This window comes from Pseudomyrmex gracilis, unplaced genomic scaffold (assembly GCF_002006095.1).
Source record: "Pseudomyrmex gracilis isolate BER0280 unplaced genomic scaffold, ASM200609v1 scaffold_128, whole genome shotgun sequence".
Classification (NCBI taxonomy): Eukaryota; Metazoa; Arthropoda; class Insecta; order Hymenoptera; family Formicidae; genus Pseudomyrmex; species Pseudomyrmex gracilis.
The window spans coordinates 389953-412797 of NW_018020712.1; the positions used below are offsets into that span (position 1 = coordinate 389953).

At 40.0% G+C, this 22845-nt stretch overlaps 1 protein-coding gene across 3 annotated transcripts in view; it reads left to right on the forward strand.

Moving 5' to 3' along the window:
* Window positions 1-22845, forward strand: part of LOC109856631 (gamma-aminobutyric acid type B receptor subunit 1) — a 75838-nt gene that overhangs the window by 10188 nt on the left and 42805 nt on the right. For all 3 annotated transcript variants that reach the window (XM_020432132.1, XM_020432131.1, XM_020432133.1), the window contains exon 3: window positions 22317-22634. In XM_020432132.1, coding sequence (XP_020287721.1) covers window positions 22317-22634 — 318 coding nt within the window. The remainder of the gene's footprint in view (window positions 1-22316; window positions 22635-22845) is intronic.

Genomic DNA, 22845 nt, shown 5'->3' on the forward strand with positions numbered 1-22845 from the left:
AATTTTTTCACTTTAATTCTAAATCATCTTCAGTTGATGATGTATGTTTAACCCTTCAGTGCCAGATATTGAATCTCCGAGATTTACCCAAAAGTTTTAAACCAATGTCTCTACTAGATATTAATTTAGCGCGACATCTGAAAGCCATGAAAAGAAAACTTTAGGGCCTTAGACAATGGTAGAAATCATTGACAGCGTTCTTTGCTTAAAAGCTTTGCGAAGTTTGAATTTTGAAGTGCAAGAAGGATCCAAGTCTAGACAAGACGTTGGTATTTTGAAAAGTAAGTAAATTTTTTTTCAGTTTGTGCACAATTGTTTCTTTCATATTTTTATCAAAATATATGTACATTTATAGCAATTTATTAGGTCATGGCGCGCAGAAACGTTTCAAATGTTTCTTTGGAACTACTAGAGATTTTTTCAATTTGTTGTTTTGATCAATGCAAAATCGTAAAACTTTTCTATTCAAAAAATGAATATGTCTAAATATTAATTTGTTGTTAAAATATTACATGTCGAAGTTGGGCGCTAGAAACATGCATTCTTCAAAAAAAAAAAAACGTCCCAAGACCTATTGTGAAAATGTTTTTAATTTTACAATTTTTAGAGAACACTTTTGTTCCTGAAAGTACAAACAAGTCTGCGATTTTTATTTTAACGTTTATTTATAAGATAAAATGTTGTCGAATTATTAAAAAAAAAAACAGTACAGTACGCACAAATCAAACATTTTTCAAGTCAAGTCTAAAAAACAAAAAAAAAATACTGATTTCTGTTTGAAACAATCTCGCGTTTTCTCAACTCTTTTTGCGTGTGCTCTTATCGATTTTCATTAAAAATTCATTCCGATTATCGAAGCAGAACGGCGTAACGTCGTTACTGAAAAATTTTGTACACTTTGAAGCAGAAAATTATGCTAACGTTTCATCCGAATTGTATGCATTACTGTACTCACATCTCGCATAAAGTGATTTCCCGAGTACTCGTACAGTTGTCGAGATTATACAGTTAAATTTACTTCGCTCTTCATCAATTCCAGCGAGATAAAAGAAAAAAAGCTCTACATCGCAGATAATAATTTCGAACGCACGTCTCTCTTAGTGTGTTGCAACCGTTTTTTTGTTACCGTCCGGTATTTTTATTTTTTGTTAGTGAGACGAAATTTATGAGACGTTAATAGGATTTTCCGCTGAATATATCAAATTAGAAAAATAGACGCGAAAGCGGAAGAGTATAGGGGAGACGAGGGGAGAAAACGGGAATTAAAATCCGTGCGAGAATTCCACCGAATCTTCTCAGTTGTCACTAACACACGCTGCAAGCGAGAAGAGGGATTCTCTGAGCTAGCAGCTCTGAAAATTTATAGTTCCATTGGCAGTTTAGTTTTCTGACCACCCGCATCCTGTCCGGTCTTTTTGCCAGCCAATCGTTTAAGCGTTTTACAAACGACATCTCGTCGAAAAAAAAAAAAAAAATGAACGAATGCAGTCACGAAAGCAATTGATCATCGGTTGTAGTTACGTACTTCATTATTAGTTACATGAACGACGTTAAGTTTTACAGAGGCAGCGATAATTTCAGCGGAATTACTTCTCTCTCTCTCTCTGCGCTGGTAAAACCTGCGAAAATATAGGTTGAGAGTGTGTGCTCGCTCTCTTTCTCTCACAACGATCAAACTTCTGCCGATTTTGCTACGTCGCTGCCTTTTTCTACATTACGTTGCTTTCTCGGTAATTAGCGGGGTGGGTTCGTTCCGAAATATAAAAATCCCGAACGGAGGCTTAATTGGACGGTTTTGGTCCGTAAAAAACACGACTGCGCGAGGAAGCTCATTGTAATCCGTAAAAAAGTGGTTTCGCCATAGAAATGCTGCATAATGGGATCTCGCGCGAGGTGCACACGATGAGATATCGCGGCAACTTCGCGCGATTACGTTTGACGTTATCGCGCGCGAAAACGCCGCGTAATATGCAATATACGGAAACGCGGATTTGCATAATCAGAGTCACGAGGAGATGAGAGAGAAGATACTTTGCGGGAAAGACGCACAGTTTATCTTACTCTTCGGAGAACGGAAAGCGTTTAATCTGTTCTGACTCTAAACGATTTTTTTTTTTTTACATCTCTTGTGGAACTTATTTGCGTTCTCTTTAATTTCAAAAAAAAAAATTTGATTTTCTCTCTTTGAATTGTTCGCGTCTGCTCTCTATGCAGGCTGCGAAGATTTCACTTGTCTCTCGTGACAATGTCACATGACTTTCCCGACAAGTCGAAACCGCTGTCAAGCGCGCGCGTCGTCGCTTTGAATACCTTCTTGGCAGTACGAACGCAACTATCGCGTGCGTTCCCAACAGTTTGCGACGCGGTCGGCGCATATGAAATACTCTTCGCAAATGCTCGCTCACGTTGAGCTTTGAAATCTAATAATGCTGATCAGTTTTTGCCTAGCTCTTTGGTTAAACGAAGTTGCTGTTCGTTGAAAGCTCTTTAAAAAAAATTTTAAAAAAATTAAAAAAAAAAAGAAAAACAAAAAACAAAAAGAGTAACGTAAGTAAAACGCGCATTTTCCACGTACTTTCGAAAATAATATTTTTCTGGTTTAATTTCGTCGATTTTTCGAATTTTTACTTTATCACGCGCGCGAACATAACTACGGAAATGGTTTAGTAAATTTCAATTGAAGAATTGTCTTTCCGCATTAATACGCGACCGTATTTGCGCTAGTAATGGAGAAGGAAATTGCCGAGCAAATGTTTTCCCACTTTCTCTCTTCCCTTTTCACGTTCCCGCGTTATTATTTACATTTCCGCGCGTTCTCTTCGCCGCCGACCGGTTCGCCAGAAACCGGTTCGTCGTCGCTCGAAAAACTGGACGAGAAACATCCGAGAGCGAGGATGATCTCAGGTTCTCTCCGAACGCCACTCTCCAACACGTGCGATTTCGCTCAAGAAGTAATGCCATGCACATATGCATAAACGCATTTCTCAGCTCGTTGCGGGCAGCGGAGCTTGAATAATCCGGTCGAGCTTACGGCTCTTTATCGTTAACGTATTTTCGGATTATTCTTAACGCAAAAAATGCGCCCGCAAGATTAGACGTTGCTCGCTTCTTTTTTTTTTTTTTTTTTTTTTCAGAAGAGCGCCCGCGGGAAATAAACGGCCGCGTGTACGAAATTCATCTTGGAAACTGTTCTCGGTCGCGAAAGAGAAATCTCGTTTGCGATATTGGGAGTCTCGTTAATTGTTCCCAATGCAAGTACGTACGTATACGCGTTCCGGGCCTCAAACACAGACCGGGATGGTTAAATTGGCGAATCCACTCGGCATGCATACCGAGTGACATTCGCGAAACAAACTGATCCCGTGTTTGCGCTAAAAGAGAATGGATGCCAACGAATTGCGGTTTGATCACGAACGTGGCACGATTAAACTGATGTTTTGTTCTGCGTTCGCATCATCCCCGCCCTTCTCCCGGATGAAGGTAAAACGGGAATTACCGCGCGTTCGTAAGTTCTTCGTCCACGTACACTCACACACACACACACACACACACACAGACACACAAAAGAGCGCCTCCGCGGCATTAAATTCGAAATAGTTGCGCGCGAGTTTGTTTGACGAGCCTCTGGTCCTTTTCGGTTGGGTGTCTGATAGAATTTACAGAAACGAAAAAACATCGCGACGTGCATTTCATTTGCGTTATTATACGCGCGTTGCAATTATAATATTAGATTCTTCGAAATGAGAATGTCGTAACACAAAGAAACTAAGAAAATGAAAAGAATTAATTCAACGAGAGAAAGAGAGAGAGAGAGAGAAAGAGAGCTTTCACCTTTCTTGAAATTCTCTTTGACGTCTTCAATCGCGCGAAAAGAAAAGAAAGCGCTATCCTATTTGATCTTTTTAAAGTTTCACAGCGTATTACATTGTTAAAATGCATTGCACTCCGTGTACAAAGCTGGATAATAATTTCAACGGGTTAGGTTAAAACTTTATAAGATAAAAAATTTCTCTTGCGAGTTAGATCTCTTATTCATTAAATTGACAATCTTTTGCTTAGATCGTTTCGGAATTTCGGTTGCGTCTGAATTTTTGTCGATTTTTAATTTTTGTCGATTTCTCGTTCGCGATTTCTACAACAAATTTTTTTCATATTTTTCGTTATCACGCGCGCATCATCTCTCTCGACTTTGTATAAAAGAATACTTTTAAAAATGACATTAACGCGGTTCAAACCCGAAAAAACATCTTTGTATTGTTAATACTTTTACAAGTGCATTATTCGTATGTGTGTTTGCGGATTATTTTTAAAAACTAATAGAAGAAATAAAAACGCTGTGATACGTGTGCGAAATATATATTTTTAAACGTGTGAATTAATGCGCACACGAGATAATTCGAATTGAATCATTTTCAACAAATACGTATTTCATACGCGTGACACAAATGTCGCCGGAAAGCCCTGTATCAGAAATTGAGGACATAATTCACTTACATCGAATCCGGGCCGTGGAACATTACCATGCAGGGAAACGCGCATAAATTTCTAATTGTTTCTCGAAGCTCGAACTTGCGTGACTTCTCACCCTTCTCAAAGCTTGTTCTATATAGCCGAAAGCAAGTTACGTTACGCTCAAACGGCTTTTATGTGTTGAGAATTATCTTCGCGCGCGCGCGCGCACACACACACACATACACGTACGGTACATACGTGTCTCTTGTGTAAGCGCGCGTCTATTTGTCCGTACAATACGACGCATCTGTGTTCTAAAGTCTGTGTAAACTCGGCATTGTAAGAATGTCGGAAGAGTTTCCAAGAGTTGTCGATAATTTAACCAATTCTCGACACACCGGCAAAAGTCTTTCGAAAAGCGACACACACTTAACGGCTTTTCGCGTGCTTTTAAAAACTACGCTGGGGAAGTTTTGCAAATTTCCTAAGTTAGAGAAAAAAAAATAATCAAAACTTAGACGTTCGCTCCCACGAACGTCCGCGCAACATCGGATCATCCCCGATCGAAATCTTCTGAAAATTTAAAGTGAATCGAATGAGGAGAAGCGAGCGAGATTCAAAAAATTGAGTTCACAAGCTACTCGACGTTATTTTCCAACAAGTTGTGTTAAAACTCAAGATATGATAAGCGAAACGATTTTTTGCAAAAAAAATTAATATACACGCAGTTGGTAAAAGAAGTTCACAGCGCCACCCTGAAACGGTGATTTTACGCCGAATGAATATTTTGATCGATGAAATTTGCATGCGCTTATCAATTTGAGTTTTTTTATTTGCATTATTTTAATCCTCGGTACAAAAACGTGTAATTTATTAAATCGACTTGCATTTATTTTCGTTCGTGCGTCGCAGTTTTGTGTGATCGGCAAAATGCCGACCTATATAAATAAATTCGTCTGCTAAATCTACGAAGAAAGATCTTTTCTGGCGCTTTCCGAATGATGGAAGGATGCCATATAGATACGCAATCTTAATTACATTCTCTTAATTATATTCTCTCGAAACTCCGTTATATTAAGACGTTATATATGCCGAAACTTTGCATAGTTGAAACGTACGACCTCTCTCCTACATTTTCTCTTAATATGTACAGACGCGCGCGTCCTTTACATGAGAAACACGCGTACATTCGTTTTCCAGCACTTTCTGGGGATTTTGTTAATTAACCCAAATCCGTTTCGAAAGAGATTACCATGCCTTAATGGGGGAAAGGAGACGGGGAGGAGGTGAGAGAATGTGTGTGCGAAAGACCAAGCGGAAGAACCTAGGCAGCAGGCGCCCGCACAAATGGGATTTTCTGACAAATTTATAATGATTTTCTGTCACACACACGAGTTACACAACAATAAAGTGCAGATGCAATTAAAACAGTTGAATTAAACAGATTTCCTGATATCGTCCAAACAATGGGGTAACGCGGTAAATCATATTTTGCTACCCCCTTTAGCTAAAGAGCTTAGTATTTCATCCGTCGCTTAACCGCGGAAATATACAATTACACTATCCATTTGCGGGAACAGCTTTTGTCTCACCTCTCTCGTAGATGTTACGAATCGGCGCGTAATGGGTCCTCATAAATTCGAAATGCACGTTTAACACAGAAACGCAATAAAGACGAAAAGAGGATCGTCCGTGCCGGAAACATATGCCTGTTTGTTGTACACGGTACACACATATATTTTGCGTGTCACTCGCTTGAAGTTAATTATTTCAGTTTCTTCACACAAAAAGATTTAATTCCGACGAAATTGCTTCGAATTTAATTCCCGTCACTTTAAAAATGCTCCTAACGAGGTCACTGGCGCTTTAATTCACTCTAGAGACAAATTATTATTGCGAAGAACGAGAATGTATTTTGTCTAATAACTCTTACACGCAACCGCAACGCTAATAAATTATTGATTGTGTAATATCATCAAAGCGCGCGGCTTCGTCGCGCTCTATAATTGTTCCCGGGGTGAAATTAACATAAATATTACAGCATTTATAGTGATTTTCCATAAAGTTATTTTTATACAAAGGAAAACTTTGAAAATTCTATTTTTTCTCTCGTTTTCTCTCACTCTTCACGTTTATGAAAAATTAAGATTCTTTCGAAGAAATTCTGGTAAATATTTAGATAAAGTCAACTCCAAAAGTCAGTAACATATGTTGTCAAAGATATACTTTCGAGCAACAATCAAAAAGTTTTGGTTGTTTCTTGTTGCTTGTTAAAAAGTGATTTATAAAAAATATGACCACAAACCAATGTCGAAAATCAACATTTTTCTTATTTGTAATATTGTACAATCTTATATATTTTTGTGTGTTGTTATAACATCATTATAAATAACATTCAATATTTAACATTACAAATGTTAAACAATATAAATATACTGGAGGATATAAATATTGTTTAGCAAAAGTTGAAAACATCGCGTGGGAAATTGCAAATCCATGTGGAATCTCGCTTCGCGGCGTGGAAAGTGTGCGCGTGAAGACAGTGTCTTTTGCATCCTCTACGAATTCTCCTCACGTTCCACGTGAAGCGAGATACTACCACGGGTTTACAACTTTCCACGCAAAACGAAATTCGGTTCAAACCCTTTTTTGGTAATGGAACCTCTCGTAAAAAGGGGAGGGAGAGCGCAACACATTATCCGACGCGAAACGAGGTTGCACATAGGTTTGCAACTTTCCACGCGAGGTTTTTACCTTTCGCCAAATACTATTTACATTCTCTCGATTTGTACATCATCGATGTGTATACGAATGTTGTCATTATCAAACGTCCTGTGCGTATTATTGTATATTATTTCATTACCGCACACCATAAACGTATAGAATACAAATATTGTTATAAAAAAACTTTTTAATAAGCAAACGAGCGACGGCTAAAACCTTTTTTGACTTGGGGACATGTCCTTGACAACATATGTCAAGGTCAGTGATTTTTGAAGGGGACGATCCTATGTAAATATTTACCGAAATTCTTCACTTATTTGAATATACGATTTCGTTCAACGTTGCAATTTTCTTACCCCTTCTCTGTGTACCTGCTGCTACATTTTGTTTTTTTTTTTTTATTAAAAAGAAACTGTAGTAATAAATATACATTAGTGAAGCGAGATCTCGCAAAGAGTTTCTCTTCTCAAAACATGAGTAATCGCGACGGATGCGACGTTGTCGGATTAACATGCGGGCGAAAAGGAGAACGCGAATAAGGAAAGGAAACGCGCTAAATGCACGTAGTCACGGACGTAATCCGCGAAAGATATTCCCTTTTCGCTCCTCGAAAACTTCGAGAGGGCTCTCGAAGGTGTATGAATAATTATATGGACGTACGTGAGTAAGATATTGCTTACGTGACGCGAGAAATATGTCAGCATATCGCTGACTCGTGCTCTCGTTTTTTGTGAAAAAAAAAAAAAAACGGATGACTCAATTTTTTTTTTAAATTTTTTTTTGTCGCTGGAACGCGAGAAATTTACTAACGTTTTCAGTTTTTTGAAACTGACGATTTTGCAAATACACAATCGCACTTTGCGCTACGAAACGTTTAAAACAACGTGTTGTTATAAAAATAACGGTGGTTATTATTCTTCTGCGTTGCGCCCGTCACTATCGATATCCAAAAAAAGAGATTTATGAACGTTCGAAATATTCTAGCCACGTGTCGGCCAAATGTTTTTCGAAAAACAAAAAAAAAAGTTTAAAACAACCCAGCGACGCGTTGTAATAATGAATGTCAGCGGAATTTTCCTTTTTTTCTTTTTTTTTTTTTGTGCGCGCGCGCGCGCGCTTTTCTCGTCCAGGCGGACGCGCGTGAATTTTCCGTGGAAATTCCGTTACAATCGATCCGTGACTTGGATAGAGGAACGTGCGGAAAGCGCACACGCACGAGCGCTCACGCACACGTGCATATGAAATACCTGTTTGATTCCGTTCGTTCCAAGGACGTATAGATTTTGTGTACACGATCGAGAGTTTAGAATCGCGACATTGAATTCGTTTCGCATTTTGGATTTGTCTTGCGCAAAAAATCTTCTCGCTGGACGATCGAACCATACCGCGTCTTCGCGCGGTATGTCGCATGACATAGAAAAATGGGCAGAGGGAGAGTAAAAGGGGTAGAAATTTATTCCAGTGTGTCAACACACACACATACACATTGCGCAACAACACATATATATCAACTTCGATATCAGTCCTCCTAGGAGAGAGTTTTTGATCACACAAAAATATATCCGCGCGCGCATAATATTTGTGCCGACTCTGCCGAAGATTAATATGTATTTTGATGAGTTTCTTCTCTTCTTTTTGCAATATTAAAAAAAAAAAAAAAAAACGTACCACCTACATTGCCGCGATATATATATTGCTGCCCTTTAAATACACGTCACGTTGCTTTCCGCCTCGTCGGGTTTATCGCGAGCTACATAACAAACGCGGGCGTCGAAATTTATTTTGTCTGAACACGGCTATGAGGGAATATTTACGACGAGAGGATAGGTATTTCGTCCCCCGCTCCGTTTCTCCGATCATTACATATTAATAAGATCGTGGAAACTCGAGTCGCGCGGAAATTCATTATCATTAGACTGCGAAGCGTGGGAGCACGGATGTGTCTTGACATCGAAATTATCATTTTCACGTGGTCTCTGCGGAATATATTCACTTTTCTCCGTCGTCTTTGCGTACGGGTGAATTTGCATTACGGCAATTCTTAGATAATCAAGAGAACGTGTCGTCTCATTTCTCTCTTCTTCATCGAGACATCCTCCGCCCGCGTACGATAAACGACCCCGCTCGCTCTCCGTTTTTTATTCTAATTATTATTATTATTATTCCCTCATTGACTTCTTTAATGTTTAATGACCGCTATTCACAAAGCAGACTAATTTTCTTTAACAAATTCAGTTGAAGATAATTGAAAAGATTGCTAGAGCAAATTATCAAATATACAGGATGTACCGTAAGTCGAGATCAAATCGCTCGAGAGGTAATTGGAAACTCAAAAAGAAAAAAATTGACACGAAACATACGTCCGAAAATACGTTGTTATCGAGTTACCGCCGTTTTTATGTTGAAAATGCTGTACGTATTTCGAAGTTTTTGTCAAAATTAAAAGAAAGGATGGTTATGCATCACGAGTGACGAACTGTGTGGAGGGCTGTTACCTCCACGTGGCGCATCTTGGGTAAGTGCTAAAGCAGCCCGCAACTTTGATTTTTAGTCATGTTATAAAACTTTAGTTATGTTATAAAACTCATAGGCTCATCTGTTTTTTTAATTTTGACGAAAAATTCGAAATACGGCAATTTTTCAAATTTCAACATAAAAGTAGCGAACTCGAAAACAACGCATTTCCGAACGTACGTTCATCAACTTTTTTTTCTTGTTTTTGGGTTTTAATTACTTCCTGAGCAAATGACCTAACCTCGACTTGCGGAACACTGTATAATTTTCTTCTTGTTGCACTTAATTTAAATCCCGCGAAGTCCGTTCGGAAACTGTCAAAGACGTTCAAGCCTTTGTACTAGCCGTGAATGCGAAAGATTACGCGAAAATCGTTATCTCGCGCGCGCGTCGAGATCTCACACACAACTGCGAGAACAAGTTTCTCTGTAGCGTTTCCGCGGAGAAGAAGTTTCCGCGAGAAAGTTTGATTAATTGCCAGCGGTCGTCGCGTGACCTTTTCTCCGCCGCCAATGGAATCTATCCGGAGCACTCATTATACCCCCGACGCGCGCCCTCAAATTCCCTCTCGTCACATCCGGCGCGACGAAAGATCGGTTGCCGGAGCGTTTCGCGCGTCACACACACATACGAAGGCAGAGAGAATAATACATTTGCGAGCGCGCGGGATAATCGGAATTTCCCTTCGGTCGCAAAATTACCGACTCGGAACTAATCGGAGATGCGGAACCGCGACGTGTTGGACGATATACATTCAGATCGCACAAATCCCAAGTGAGCTCGCGGAAGAAGCGAGCGATAGGTAATCTCGAGCAGTTCTAAAGCAGAATAGTTGAAACTTTATGATGAACAATTTTGCGTTGCAATAACGCGTTGCGATGATGAGAGTCGTCGATTTTGCTGACGCTCATGGTCGTGACACAAAGCGCCGATAGAAATTCGTTGCGGACTAATGGCGAGTGTTTATCACGTCTGACGAGGTCATTCAGAAAAAAAACAAGAGAGTAGCATCTCAGATGCACTCAACTTCGTTACCTCTAAGGACCGTATTAGAAAGAAAACATCCGTGATGGATGAGCGTCGCGGGGAAAATAAAGCGTCTTTTTCGTCAGATCTCATCGCAAACGATTTAATCAACACATCGGGTGCGACAAACGGGCGATAATTAGAAGCGAGAAGTGAGCTCGAACGAATGCGAGAGTAAATTGTAAATACTCATTAGTTAACAATACTTACTTAACAATAACAATAATATAACACATTTAGAGAGTGAAACTTGTGAAAAGCCTCAACTTCTTGAAAGGAGCACATTTTGTGAGCACGCGGGGAACGATCCGTGTTCTTATACCGTTTCCTTGGAATCCTCGCCCTTTCTCTCTATCGTTTCTACTTTGAATGTAACCGAACGCTGAAAAGCGACTCCGCAACATAGGTTGAGACGATGAAAATGAGATTCCCGTAACTCGGTGAAGTTTCACACTTTTCACACAGAACTTTCTCATTGCGCAAAAACTTGTCAAAAAATTGCATATTAAATCGCGGTCACAAAAAATGCTAAATAATTTGTGGTTTTTTGTTCGCTTGATGTAAAGCGTAATATTTTATTTTTTGCATTTAGCAGCGTTCGATCAATCACCGCTTGAGCTATCAATAATTCGAGTCGTACTTTAAATAATTGCAAACAGAGCGAGGCGATTTAAATTTTAAAATCGACGGCGCAGCAATAGCTGCAGTGTCATAAATTTCCGCGTCTAATAAAAGTGCGGAACTCGCCGCTGCCAAGAGATCTACGCGAGGAACTTTTTTTGACATCGGGAGGGAGGATTCGAAGCGCGCGCGCCGTCGACATTCTATTTAGAAACGACATGAAATCGGAGAAAACTCAGCGGCGTGGAATTCAATCAAAGAAAGTCCGGAACGCGAAAACTCGTTTTCGCAGCACAGCGAGATTCTTCGCTAATTTAAGAAAGAATCGGAGGAACAATTACGCGTTGTAACCGCAGCGTTTTCAGACCTTTTTTTTTTTTTTTGTATTTTTCGCAAAGTCGTGTCTCATTCGCTCCGCTTCGTTTCGCGTCTAAATTTTTCCGCTATATCCGACGAGCAAAAAAATCCTCTTTCTACGCGCCAATCCCTAGATCCCCTCTTATATTTTTCCTTGTGAAACAACGAGCATCGAGCGAATCCGTCTTAATATCAAAGACAGACGTTGCTTGATAGATATCGATTCCAACGTACACTAATCCTCGGTCGTCTCGAAATCGACATTGCAAGCAAAAAGATATTATTACTACAATAATACTCTTCTGTTTCTTATTTATTGTCGTATTTTTTTCAAGATCTCAAACAATTTTGACAAAGATAAATCGAAAAGTCAATTTAAATCGAAAAGTCATGTAAAAGCCATTTTGCAACATATTTATGAAGTTATTAATTAATTAATGTGAGCAAATGAGCGCGATAAAAAGCGATAGTTTGAATTTTACAGGCGTGTATGATTTTCAAAAAAAAATTTACTTATCATGTCCTAGCGACGAGAGGCGGAGCAAACAAGCGAGCGACACGGCGCGTGACACAGTTTCTTGCGATCAGCTGATTTTCACAACGATACAACTAAAAATCATGCACTCCTAACGAGAGTACGTACACTCTGGAACGATCGATCCCGCGCGCTCATTGGCTCACAGTAATTAATTAGTAACTCAATAAATATTGCGAATTTTGCAAAATGGTAAATGACTTTTCTGTTTAGATTGACCCAATTTGTCTTCACACTTCGGCTTTGTCAAAATTGTTTAGACCTGCATATTATATACTAACACAATTTTAATCTAAAGCTCAACTATCTCTCTTTCTCTCTCGCTCGTTGTTTAAAGTCTTTTTTCCGAGAATTGCTTTACGTAAATTTTATGGCAACGAGAACTATATTCAGGCGAAAGCTCGCGTGTATATTTTGACTCAGTCTCTTGATTTCAACTATCTCGTTTAAATGCACCACGGTACCACGTCCTTAAGTAGCCTTAACGTTACTAAGGGCTCGTTAAGTAGCCTTAACGTTACAAAGGACTCGAGTCGATAATCGTATTATATGATAAGTGTTGCAGCGCGATGTATAGCGACACGTTTTCAGACAGACTTAGGAATTTGACAATCTAATATGCGACGTTCTCAATATCAATTCCGTCTAATAGCACCTATTTGCTAATTACGAACGCATACGCGGGAAGCGTCGAGCGGAATATTAACATCAATGGGATTCCGTCAAATTATTCAATTGCGCTTTACAAATGTATAATGTTGGATATTTATGTGCGGTCTGAATACATAATGTAAATATCGCTGTGATAGGTTGTGATATGTTGGAATATCATTGAAGTATTATCTTCTCGTATCCTGTGACAACAAGAACATAGCGAATATATTTTTATTCTCAATATCAGTGAACAATTTATAAAACTGAGAATTTACAAAAAAAAATTCGCGCACATTTTAGTGCCTGAAAAACCGCTTGCATTTAGCTGATCCGATTGTTGACGAAACAAAAGAGTCACGAGATTAAAGAAATCTTTGATCAAGAGACACAAGAGTCCGAGTTTAAATTCAACGATCGATGTGTTATCAGATATCGAAGCGGGCGCGGAGCAAAAATGTAAACATGTCCGTATTTGACGAAAGCAAAATAGCGAATTCGAATTGTACAATACGCATACACATGAAAATCTATATAAATGCATCCGTAATATTTCAAATGTAAAAAATGTTACTCACAATGCAATTGCTGGCGCTGCGAAAGAAAGCAAATTGGCGAAAGACTACGCCAATACAAATGCGCGCTCGATATTCAATATCGCAGGGAAGTATCTTTTTATTTTTGTTTCGAACAAATGTGAAAAACGTCGTACTACATATATACAATATATATACTTGACAATTTCTTATAAAATTTAAAATTTAATTTGCAACAAACCACAAATAATAAAAATGTTTTTTAAAATAAGATCCGAGAAAATAACAAATAAGTTTTCAATCTGCGTGAATTACAAACATGAGATTCAAACCAAGCATCTTGGATGAATTTTCGAATTGAATTTAATTCGAATTTCCAAGTGTATTAATTTGCAAGTTCAAAAATTATTTGCACGGGATAGCTTCGTATTAATCTTATTGTTAGATCTAAAATTGAATATAGTACTTTTTAAAACACATTTTGAAAAGTATTAATTTCATTTTTTTTTTAGATTTAAGATCAATACAAAGTTATATGCTGAACGATACACGTCCACATACAAACATGTAAATTAATACGCTTGCAAATTCGAATTAAATTCGAAAATTCACCTAAGAGGCTTGGTTTGCATCTCATGTTTGTAATTTACGCAGATTGAAAAATTATGCGCTATTTCTCGGATCTTAAATCAGTATTTAAACAGAGATTCACCTTGGTGCCGAATTGGGAAAGAGTCTGCATAAAATGCGAGAGATCCGAATTTGACTCTTGGCCGAGGTGTCTTCTTCGCAATTGGATTTTTTTAAATTTCACAAGGAAATAAATAAGGTAGTTTATATGTATATATGAGATGCAAATCAAACATCTCGGATGAATTTTTGAATTTAATTCGAACCTCCATGTTATTAGTTTACACGTTTAAAAACATATATGCGTGGTGAGAAACAAAATGTTAATTTTAATTTTTTACATAAAAATGTTAAAGTATCTCATGTGTGTTACTTATTTACAAACTAATAAATGTTAAGTAATTGACACTTTACATTATTTATATTTGTTATTTTGACCTTACGTGTACTGTAAAAATAAAATAACATATATAAAAGCATGAAAAACTACATGGAAGAATAGTTACAATAACTCGAAGAAATGTACTTCGAAAAGAACATACTTTTATGTTTTATTTCAAGAACATATTTTTATATTCTATTTTTACATTGAAGTCAAAATAACAAATATAAATGTAAATTACTCAACATTACCAGTTTGTCAATAAATAACACATGACAAACAAAGTTACTTTAACATATTTTACATGTCCCAAAAAGTTCGCTCAAATTAAAATTAACGTTTTTTTTCTTCCTGTGTGTTCATCCGGCGTATAGGCTAGTATCGATCTCGAATCGAAGTTGGACATTATCACGAGCTTTTTATTTGTTGTGTTATATATTTGCTGTATCTGTATATTAAAACTTTCTCTTACGTAATCTTAATATTGATATGTATAGCAGGGGTGTATACACGCGTTACGGGAGAAAAATGAAACGACAAGAATAATATTGTACGTACATCTTCTTGTGCGATGGGGGAAAAAAAAAAGTTGCAGTCTCTTCCGACGAAGAACTCGTAAGAAACGCAATTTCTCCATTGGTATTACCTAAATCTTGGTATTACATGTGGCTTTTTCAAGCTCCATCTCATCCCAACGGCTTATCTAAAGTACTGATTATTTTCTTTGTCGTAAGGACAAGGATGAAAAGAGGCAAAGAAAAATTTTCATTTCACAGTCGTGCGCGTTTCGCTTCTATACAAAGCGAGCTTTTCCGCGTTATACGCACATGCGAGCTGAAAAATCCGCGTGCGCGTAGGTCAAGTTAGGGATTACTCCCAGCGCTCTCTTTCTGTCGCAAAGAGTTTTCCTCGGTTTCCCAAGGACTTTGTCAGAGAGAAAGAGCGAGGTCAGAGTGTCAAGGATCCCCCCCGTGAACTCTCGTTAAATTGTATAAATCGACCATATGGTTGACACGATTCCGCAGACTTGAATCTTATCGACTTTTTTTTCTAGACAAAATGCTGGCGGTGACGTTAAAGTCACATATCGAGCCGTTACTCGCTCGCGCACACAAAGAATGTTTCCGTTCCGCCGCTGAACATTTCTCGCTTCGAAATTTGTCGCTTTAATAAAAATATGAGAAAATAGTGTTTTGTATTTTTGCTTAACAAAATCGCGCAAGTCGTTTAGTCGAACGTGACGTTGAGATAAAAATATTCAATAGAGACGTAAATTCGCAAGAGATACAAAAAAAAAGAGAGAATTACGTAATATTTGTTCGCTTTTTCTTGGAGCGAGGAACTAAAATATTCATCGGTGCATGTTAAAAAAAAATGATTATTTCACAAGTATCGATAAACAGATCTTTTTGTAACTTACGAAACAAAGTCGCTCGTGTTTAGTCAGGCGGTATTACGACATAAAAATATTTGCGAGAGAAAGACTTAAAACAAGAGAGATTATATAATATTTGTTCGCGCATCTTTCTTGAGGGTGAAACTAAAACATTCATCATAGTCGGATGTTAAAATGATTATTTCAAGTATCAGTAAACAGTCTTTTTATAATTTACAAAAAGTTGCTGGGAAAAAGTCGCACGCGGAAAAAAAGGTGGGGGGAGGGACAAAAAGAGGAATACAAATGCAAGTTTAGCAGTGTCTTCTCCTTTTGTAGGACGCGACGCTATCACAAGGGATTTTGTGCGACTTGTTGTTTACAATCTCGTCCGCCTTTCGCGAATGACTAAAAACGCTGAATATAAAGATGGAGGGGAATAAAGCGCGCAACAAACAAACCTAGCTTTCTGATAAAGGGCCAAGAAGCCTTTTCCGTGTATGAAAGGGAGAAGGATTCGAAATAAATAAAACGAAGAAATCGTGTGAACGCGAGTTGTCCAACATTGCAATCGCAATCATGTTCTCTCTCTTTCTCTCTTTATTTTTTTTTTTTTCGACGATTCAAGATTGCCTTCATATCTCAAACCCATCGTGTTGCGCATCATAATAGGTCTTCGGCGACGAGAAATCCGCGACGCGCAAAAGTCCGGATGGAAGAGCATCGGACGCGACAATTGGCATCGCCAATCGATGAGGCATTTTCTCCTCGACTTTCCTCAAGCGCAGACGGCGGTACGCTGCGCGCGATAATGGACAGTGAAAGACACGCATTTCGCGGAACAAAACAACGGAAACAATGACGTCCGGGATGCAGTCGCGCAATGGGAATCGCCGGGCGCAAAAATACCATCGGTGATGTTCTTTCTTATCGAGAGATTCACGGGCGCGCGGAGCAAATCTCGACGTCGCTCCGTGTCGCACAGCACCGCGTGTGTTAGACTTTTCGTCGTTCTTTCCCTTTTCAACAGTATATTTTTCACGCATCGATTTTCGCCGCTGATGAAAACCGTCCGAAACAAAATATCCCGTTGTTTGTTAGTTTTTATTTGATAGAATATTCGCGCGCGCGCGCGCGCACACACACACGACACACGCGAAACATTTCCCAGTAATAACATCTATCATAGGCGGTGGCGTTGACGAACGAGTTTGAAATCACGTTGTTATCGTTTTCACTCGATTTCGCCTTCTTATTGATGTTCGGGATATGATCGTGAGACAATTTTGCTCGAAGAAATTGTCTCGTAAAAATTTCATTTGGAAAGAAACTAAAAGGGATATGGAAAGGTGGCGTGTGCACGCGTGCATGTGTGCATTACGTGTGTGTGTGTGTGTGTGCGCGCGTGTGAGTGAAAAAGACGGAGCGTTCTCTCGGCGCGGAATGATTGAACCATTCAGCTTCGTTTCATTCGTCGTCAATGACATTAACAAGAATACAAATACCAGTAAAAATCACCCTAGTTTCTATTATATTCCGACCCGCGTTGTTGCGCCATTATTGGTGCGCGATTATTATCGCGAACAATTTTCCGTTCTCTTTAAACTCGCTGCGTCCGGATAATTAGCTTTTATCACTTTTTCAACGCCGCATTGCTCGCTCAACTGTAAGTTCGAGCTTGTAATTTATGCAAATTTGTTAACCGCGAATGTGGGTGTGTGTGTGTGTGTGTGTGTACACGCGTTCGCACCGGTGGCGAGACTCGCGAAATAACATGCGGCGTGTTTCAATCGAATTGGCAGTTATCCAGCGGACGATTGCATTATCCCAATTGTTTCTTCCACAATGTCCAACCGCGGAACAGAGTCCGCCCAAAACCGATAGCGGCGGTTTATCGGCCCGGCTTTGGCTTATGACGAACGAGCGCTGCAGAGACGCATCCGGCTATGGAACGCCCCTTCGGTCGCGTCAGCGATTTTTTCCGAAACGGAACGGATAAGAGAAAGAGAAACGAGATATGTATTTCGCGAAGAACAAACGAGAGAGAATATCAACCTCTTCGTTCTCTTCGTTTCTTTGCATGGCGCTGACCTGCCTGCCTACCTACCTACTACTAGGTCGGCGCATCGATCTCGCGGAAAATTCACGGCCCATTCTCACCCTATCCTGACCCTATTCTTCGTCGTCTTCTCCCGCTACTCCCATGTATCATTGTCTTCCACGTCCGGCTCCCCTCTATAACTAGAATACGCGACACAAAACATCCCCAGTCGGGGCTATTGTCTCGGTTACACCCCCATTCATAAAGCAGTTCGACTCTCAAAGCCTCCGGTCGATAGCAAACTTAGACGTGCCAACATATCGTCGAGGCGGCCGCTCGCACGCATTGCTCGATATCGACGCGAAACTGTCGGAGCATCAGGATTGTTATTTTCCACGATGTCGATACACCGACCGATCGCAAAACGACTTAGACGTCCACGCGCTTATTGTGTCTGACGTTTCTAAAGAACTTATTCGGCAGACGCAGCGAATGGGAGGATAAAGACAAGTCTCTCTTTATCTCTCACTTCTGAAACTTTTTCACGAGCAGTTAAGAGAAAATGCGCTCTCGTCGAGATTTATGTGGCGCGGATTTTTCACGCAGCGTGTCACTTGACAAAAAGCTATCGAAGGGTGTAACCGGAGATAGAGACGCGCGCGCGTAAAAATCTCTCTTCGTTTTACGACGAACCACGCTAACGTTATGTTAACGCGCGGATTAGAAAACGCACATCGCGTTGCGAAACGTTGCGAACGTTTTGCGAAGATACGCGCAAAGCCACCGGGCTATTTTTTTTCCCTCAAACATGTTGTTTCTACAGGAACACAAAGTAAAGCGCACAAAGACAAGGCTTCCCACGGTATCTTCTACGTGCAATTCGCATTTTTTTTAAATTTTTCTCTTCCGCGCGCGTTGTTGGGATAAACTCGTTTCTCTAACGAGTTGAAAAGAAACTGCGAGTACTTTTGCCGGGGATTTCGCTGCGTCTTGCACGTGAAACTTGAATTAAATCGGACTGTAAAGTTTTTAAACAGGTTTCCTCGGTATTCACGATCCCGTTGAGCGACAATAAAAATTAAGTTTCGGTTTGCTGCCTGTGAAGGAAGAATAGAATTTTTTTTTTTTTTTTTTTTTCGAATCGCGGCGGGAACAATAGCCGGGGGAGAACAATGCATCGCGAAAATTGCAGACTAATAAGCAATATAGATATTCTAAAGCCGATTAACAATTTACAGCCGCGCGCAGTCGCGACAATTTTTATTGTCTCTTCTTAACAGCAAAGCCGGGCAACGATCAGTCGTGGTTTATTTTTAAAAGCACGAAAAACGAAAAACGGATACATACAGATAGATACGATCTCCCACGGGGGCTGTCTGTTAAAACAAGGAGAGACAGAGGGTGCCATTAAACAACGAAAACACGACATTTATTGTTTCGAAACTACGAAGGTATGAGAATGAAACTTAGAAGTTTGGATGAGCATCGCCACGCACCAACAACTGCGAACAACAATATTAATCTCTTTCTTCTCTTATTAAAAAAAAAGGAATTTCGTTTCCTCCGTCTGTCTTCGCCGATTACACACTACCTTTTTTCTGATAACAATAAATTTTACATCGCAAACATTTGCCGAGCGTTTATACGTGCCGAATCTCCGGGGACATCCCCTCCGAAGAGAAACAAGGCCTCTTTCCTCCCCCTCCCCACACACACACACACACACACACAGAGGAAGTCTGTGTACAGTTTGAAATACATTTTTATTGTCGCGATAAATATATTCACCGCCGCGTGTGTGCATCGTAAAAGAATTTAGGTCGTGTGTGTTCCCTCACGACCTAAATTCCATCAACGATGCACACACGACGCCGGGGTTTGTGAAAATGTCGATTTTCCAAGATGGAGACTCTCGTGTTGCGGAAACTGTGTTTACAGACCGCGTGCGTATACCCGGACGTGTCGGTTGGGAAAAGGTATAACGTTGGAAATTATCCAACCGAGTCTCGTCGTAGCGAAGCCAACGGAGATCTTTTTTAACTTAGTCTTCTCACCGACGTGTACGTGAGTCGCGCGCGGCGGCGTTCGTGCATTTTATGCTAGAATTCGCGCGCGGACGCTTCAAGAATCCATTTCCATTCGTCACCGTGTCGATACCGCTTTTTCTCATCACATTCGTCCTCTCTATCTCTCCTACCTCAAGATAATAGCAATTTATCACGGGAGGCTCCCCGTACCATCCAGGTTGTCAGATTCGCGCGTCAACAATGTTTCTTCCTCTTTCTCTCTTTCCCGGCGGACTACACGTTACGCAATGTTGAACCGCACAGCTGTCATGACCTCCATGAAAAATGTAATACGAGATTTAAACCACAATCTGTTCTCTTCGCCGCTACAGTGTATAACACGTGTGGTGAAGCAAATTTAAACACTTTTAGATTCCGACCGCGTGCAACCCGCAAAATTGTAATATATATTAAAGAATAATAAGAAAGAGATAGAGAAAGAGACAGAAAGAGAGAGAGAGAAGAGAACTCTATTTTTCTCTTTATGCAAAAAAAAAGAATGACATTAAAAAAAAAAAAAAAAAAAAAACTATCAGCTCATATGTTATTCAACGACATCAGATCTTCGCGCGTTGACGTGCTTATTTATGTCAAGTTGCCGCGGTCGTCGTTCTTATCGGTTAATAAGGTGAAGAGGACGAAATTGCGTTGTTATGTATAAATTACATGTGTGAGCGTGGAAGGTGTTATATGGCCTAGTTACGAGTGTTACTCTCGTTGTGTAGAGGTGCAATTAACGATATTCATTACGGACTAACAATATCTACATCGCTAATTTGACAACTGATGCGAAAACCAGAATATGTGTCAACTGCAGCATGAAGCACGGCTGACATCTTAATTATCGGAGATGAATTATGATCGATGTAAGGACAGTGTGTTCGTGCGAACACGCTCGATCGTTAACGGCACGACACGCACATGTGACAATTTTCCGCAAATTTAGTTAAATCCGAACGTTATCGTCGATGTTGTGATCGGGCAAATGATTTCACGTCATATATATATATCTCTCGCGTGACGAAACTGCGCGCGCGTTTTTAATTAATTGAGTTTCGAATTATCAGCGATTAATTGCGACATTTTTCGAAAAGAATCGAACGTTCATCGAGCCTGAAAACGCGGGAAATCAGAATTACATCTCCAATTGCGTTTCCGCGAACGTCCCGGCTAATAATATCGACCTTTTATTTCGCGTACGCAACAGGTCCCGAGAATTGTGATCGTAATGTTAAAACAGTTAAATTTTTGTTATTTTAATTTACTCGAACACGTAGAAGATCTATATATATATATATATCACCGGGTTATTCGCTCATTGTCGACAGGTGGTGTAGAATGAGAATTCATGCGAGTCGACAATCTTCCGGTAAACAAAAGCTACGTGAAAATCATGGATATGCATGACACATCGTGTTCGTTAAGCCAGTAGTTACGTCCAGAATATTGTCAGACATCGAGCGCTGGGAACGTGCTACAGCGGAGAAAGACGAACACTTGCTCAGCGTGTGCTCCATGAAAATAGGTTTCCCACCTCAGTTTCTAAAGACCTCTCCGAGTGCCGCGCATGTCACCAACTTAGTCCATCCGATATCGATATTTCAACGATCACATCTACACAGCGTTCCCGAAACTTTAATTGAACCAATCGAGTTGGATGTGCCGTCTGCGAGCTATGGCGTAAGTTTTTTCTTTTTTTTCTTTTTTCTTTTTTTTTTTTTTTTTCGGCAAGATCACCGAAATCCGTGAAAAGACGAGGATGCGCGAAGGTCCAATTTCCCCGTCAAGTTTGATCGGTCGAGTTCCCGAGCGCATCCACTTATCGAGACCCAATGAAATCCTAACAAGAGGTAGGAGAGGGTAGATAGCACTCGCATAAAAGTTGGATCGTGAAGTTGCTGCTTTCTCACCACTCGCTGTCCCTACATCTTCTTCGCGAGAACTCTCGAGTTCTTTTTTTTTTTTTTTTTTTTTGTCTCTAGTTCTCCATTCGCGTTGAATAATTGCTCGTTAAGGCGCACCGGTTTTCCCTCTCACTCATCTCGGCGGTTCACAGCATCGTTCACAGCTCGAAGAACACGTGACACGTCCTGTGCTTTTTTCCCCAGCGGTAATGACGCCGTTTGTAATCGCTCATTTCGCTTTAAAAAAAAAAAAAAAAAAAAACGCGCGATGTTCAATCGATATTTTCTTCGACGTTTCTTTCGTTGCTCCATCGCTGCTCTGAATTTCGTACAAACAACGACAAAAGTTTTGCAAGTTTTACGCAATTCAAAAAACTCTTATGTTAACTCTTTCTGTGATCGTAACACATGACACTAAAAATAACTTTGTTAAAAATTAATAATAAGTTATCAAATAATGAAGTAGAGGAGACTCTCGATCGAAATTCTTCTCTGGTTCTAGTGCGATTCCGGAGTGGCCGTGGACAGATTCTTTCACGCCCTTTACGCGCCGAAGAAGAAGCATCTGATGCCGTTTCTTCTCGGCACCGCTTGTTCCGAGGTTACCGAGACACTGGCCAAGATTGTGCCCTATTGGAACGTGATTCAAGTATCGTTCGGCTCGACGGCACCGGCCCTCTCGGATTCCAACGAGTTTCCCTTGTTCCTGCGAACCGTCGCGCCGGATTCGAGTCACAATCCGGCGAGGATAGCATTGATCAAACACTTCGGATGGGACACCGTCACGGCGCTCTCGCAAACGGGCGACATGTACTCTTTGGTAAGTAGGTCGCAAGCGACACGAATATGTCGCGCGCGCCAACTCCTTTCGTATTTATCGGCTTCGAGTTGAGCGGTTTCTCTTTACTTCGATGCGCACCGGAAATAACGGTGTATCGCGATATCTCGATGAACGTTAGGTATATTATTTTTTTCTCCGCGCGTATACGAAATGGCATTTAACTTATTGAGTTATTAAATATAAAACTTGA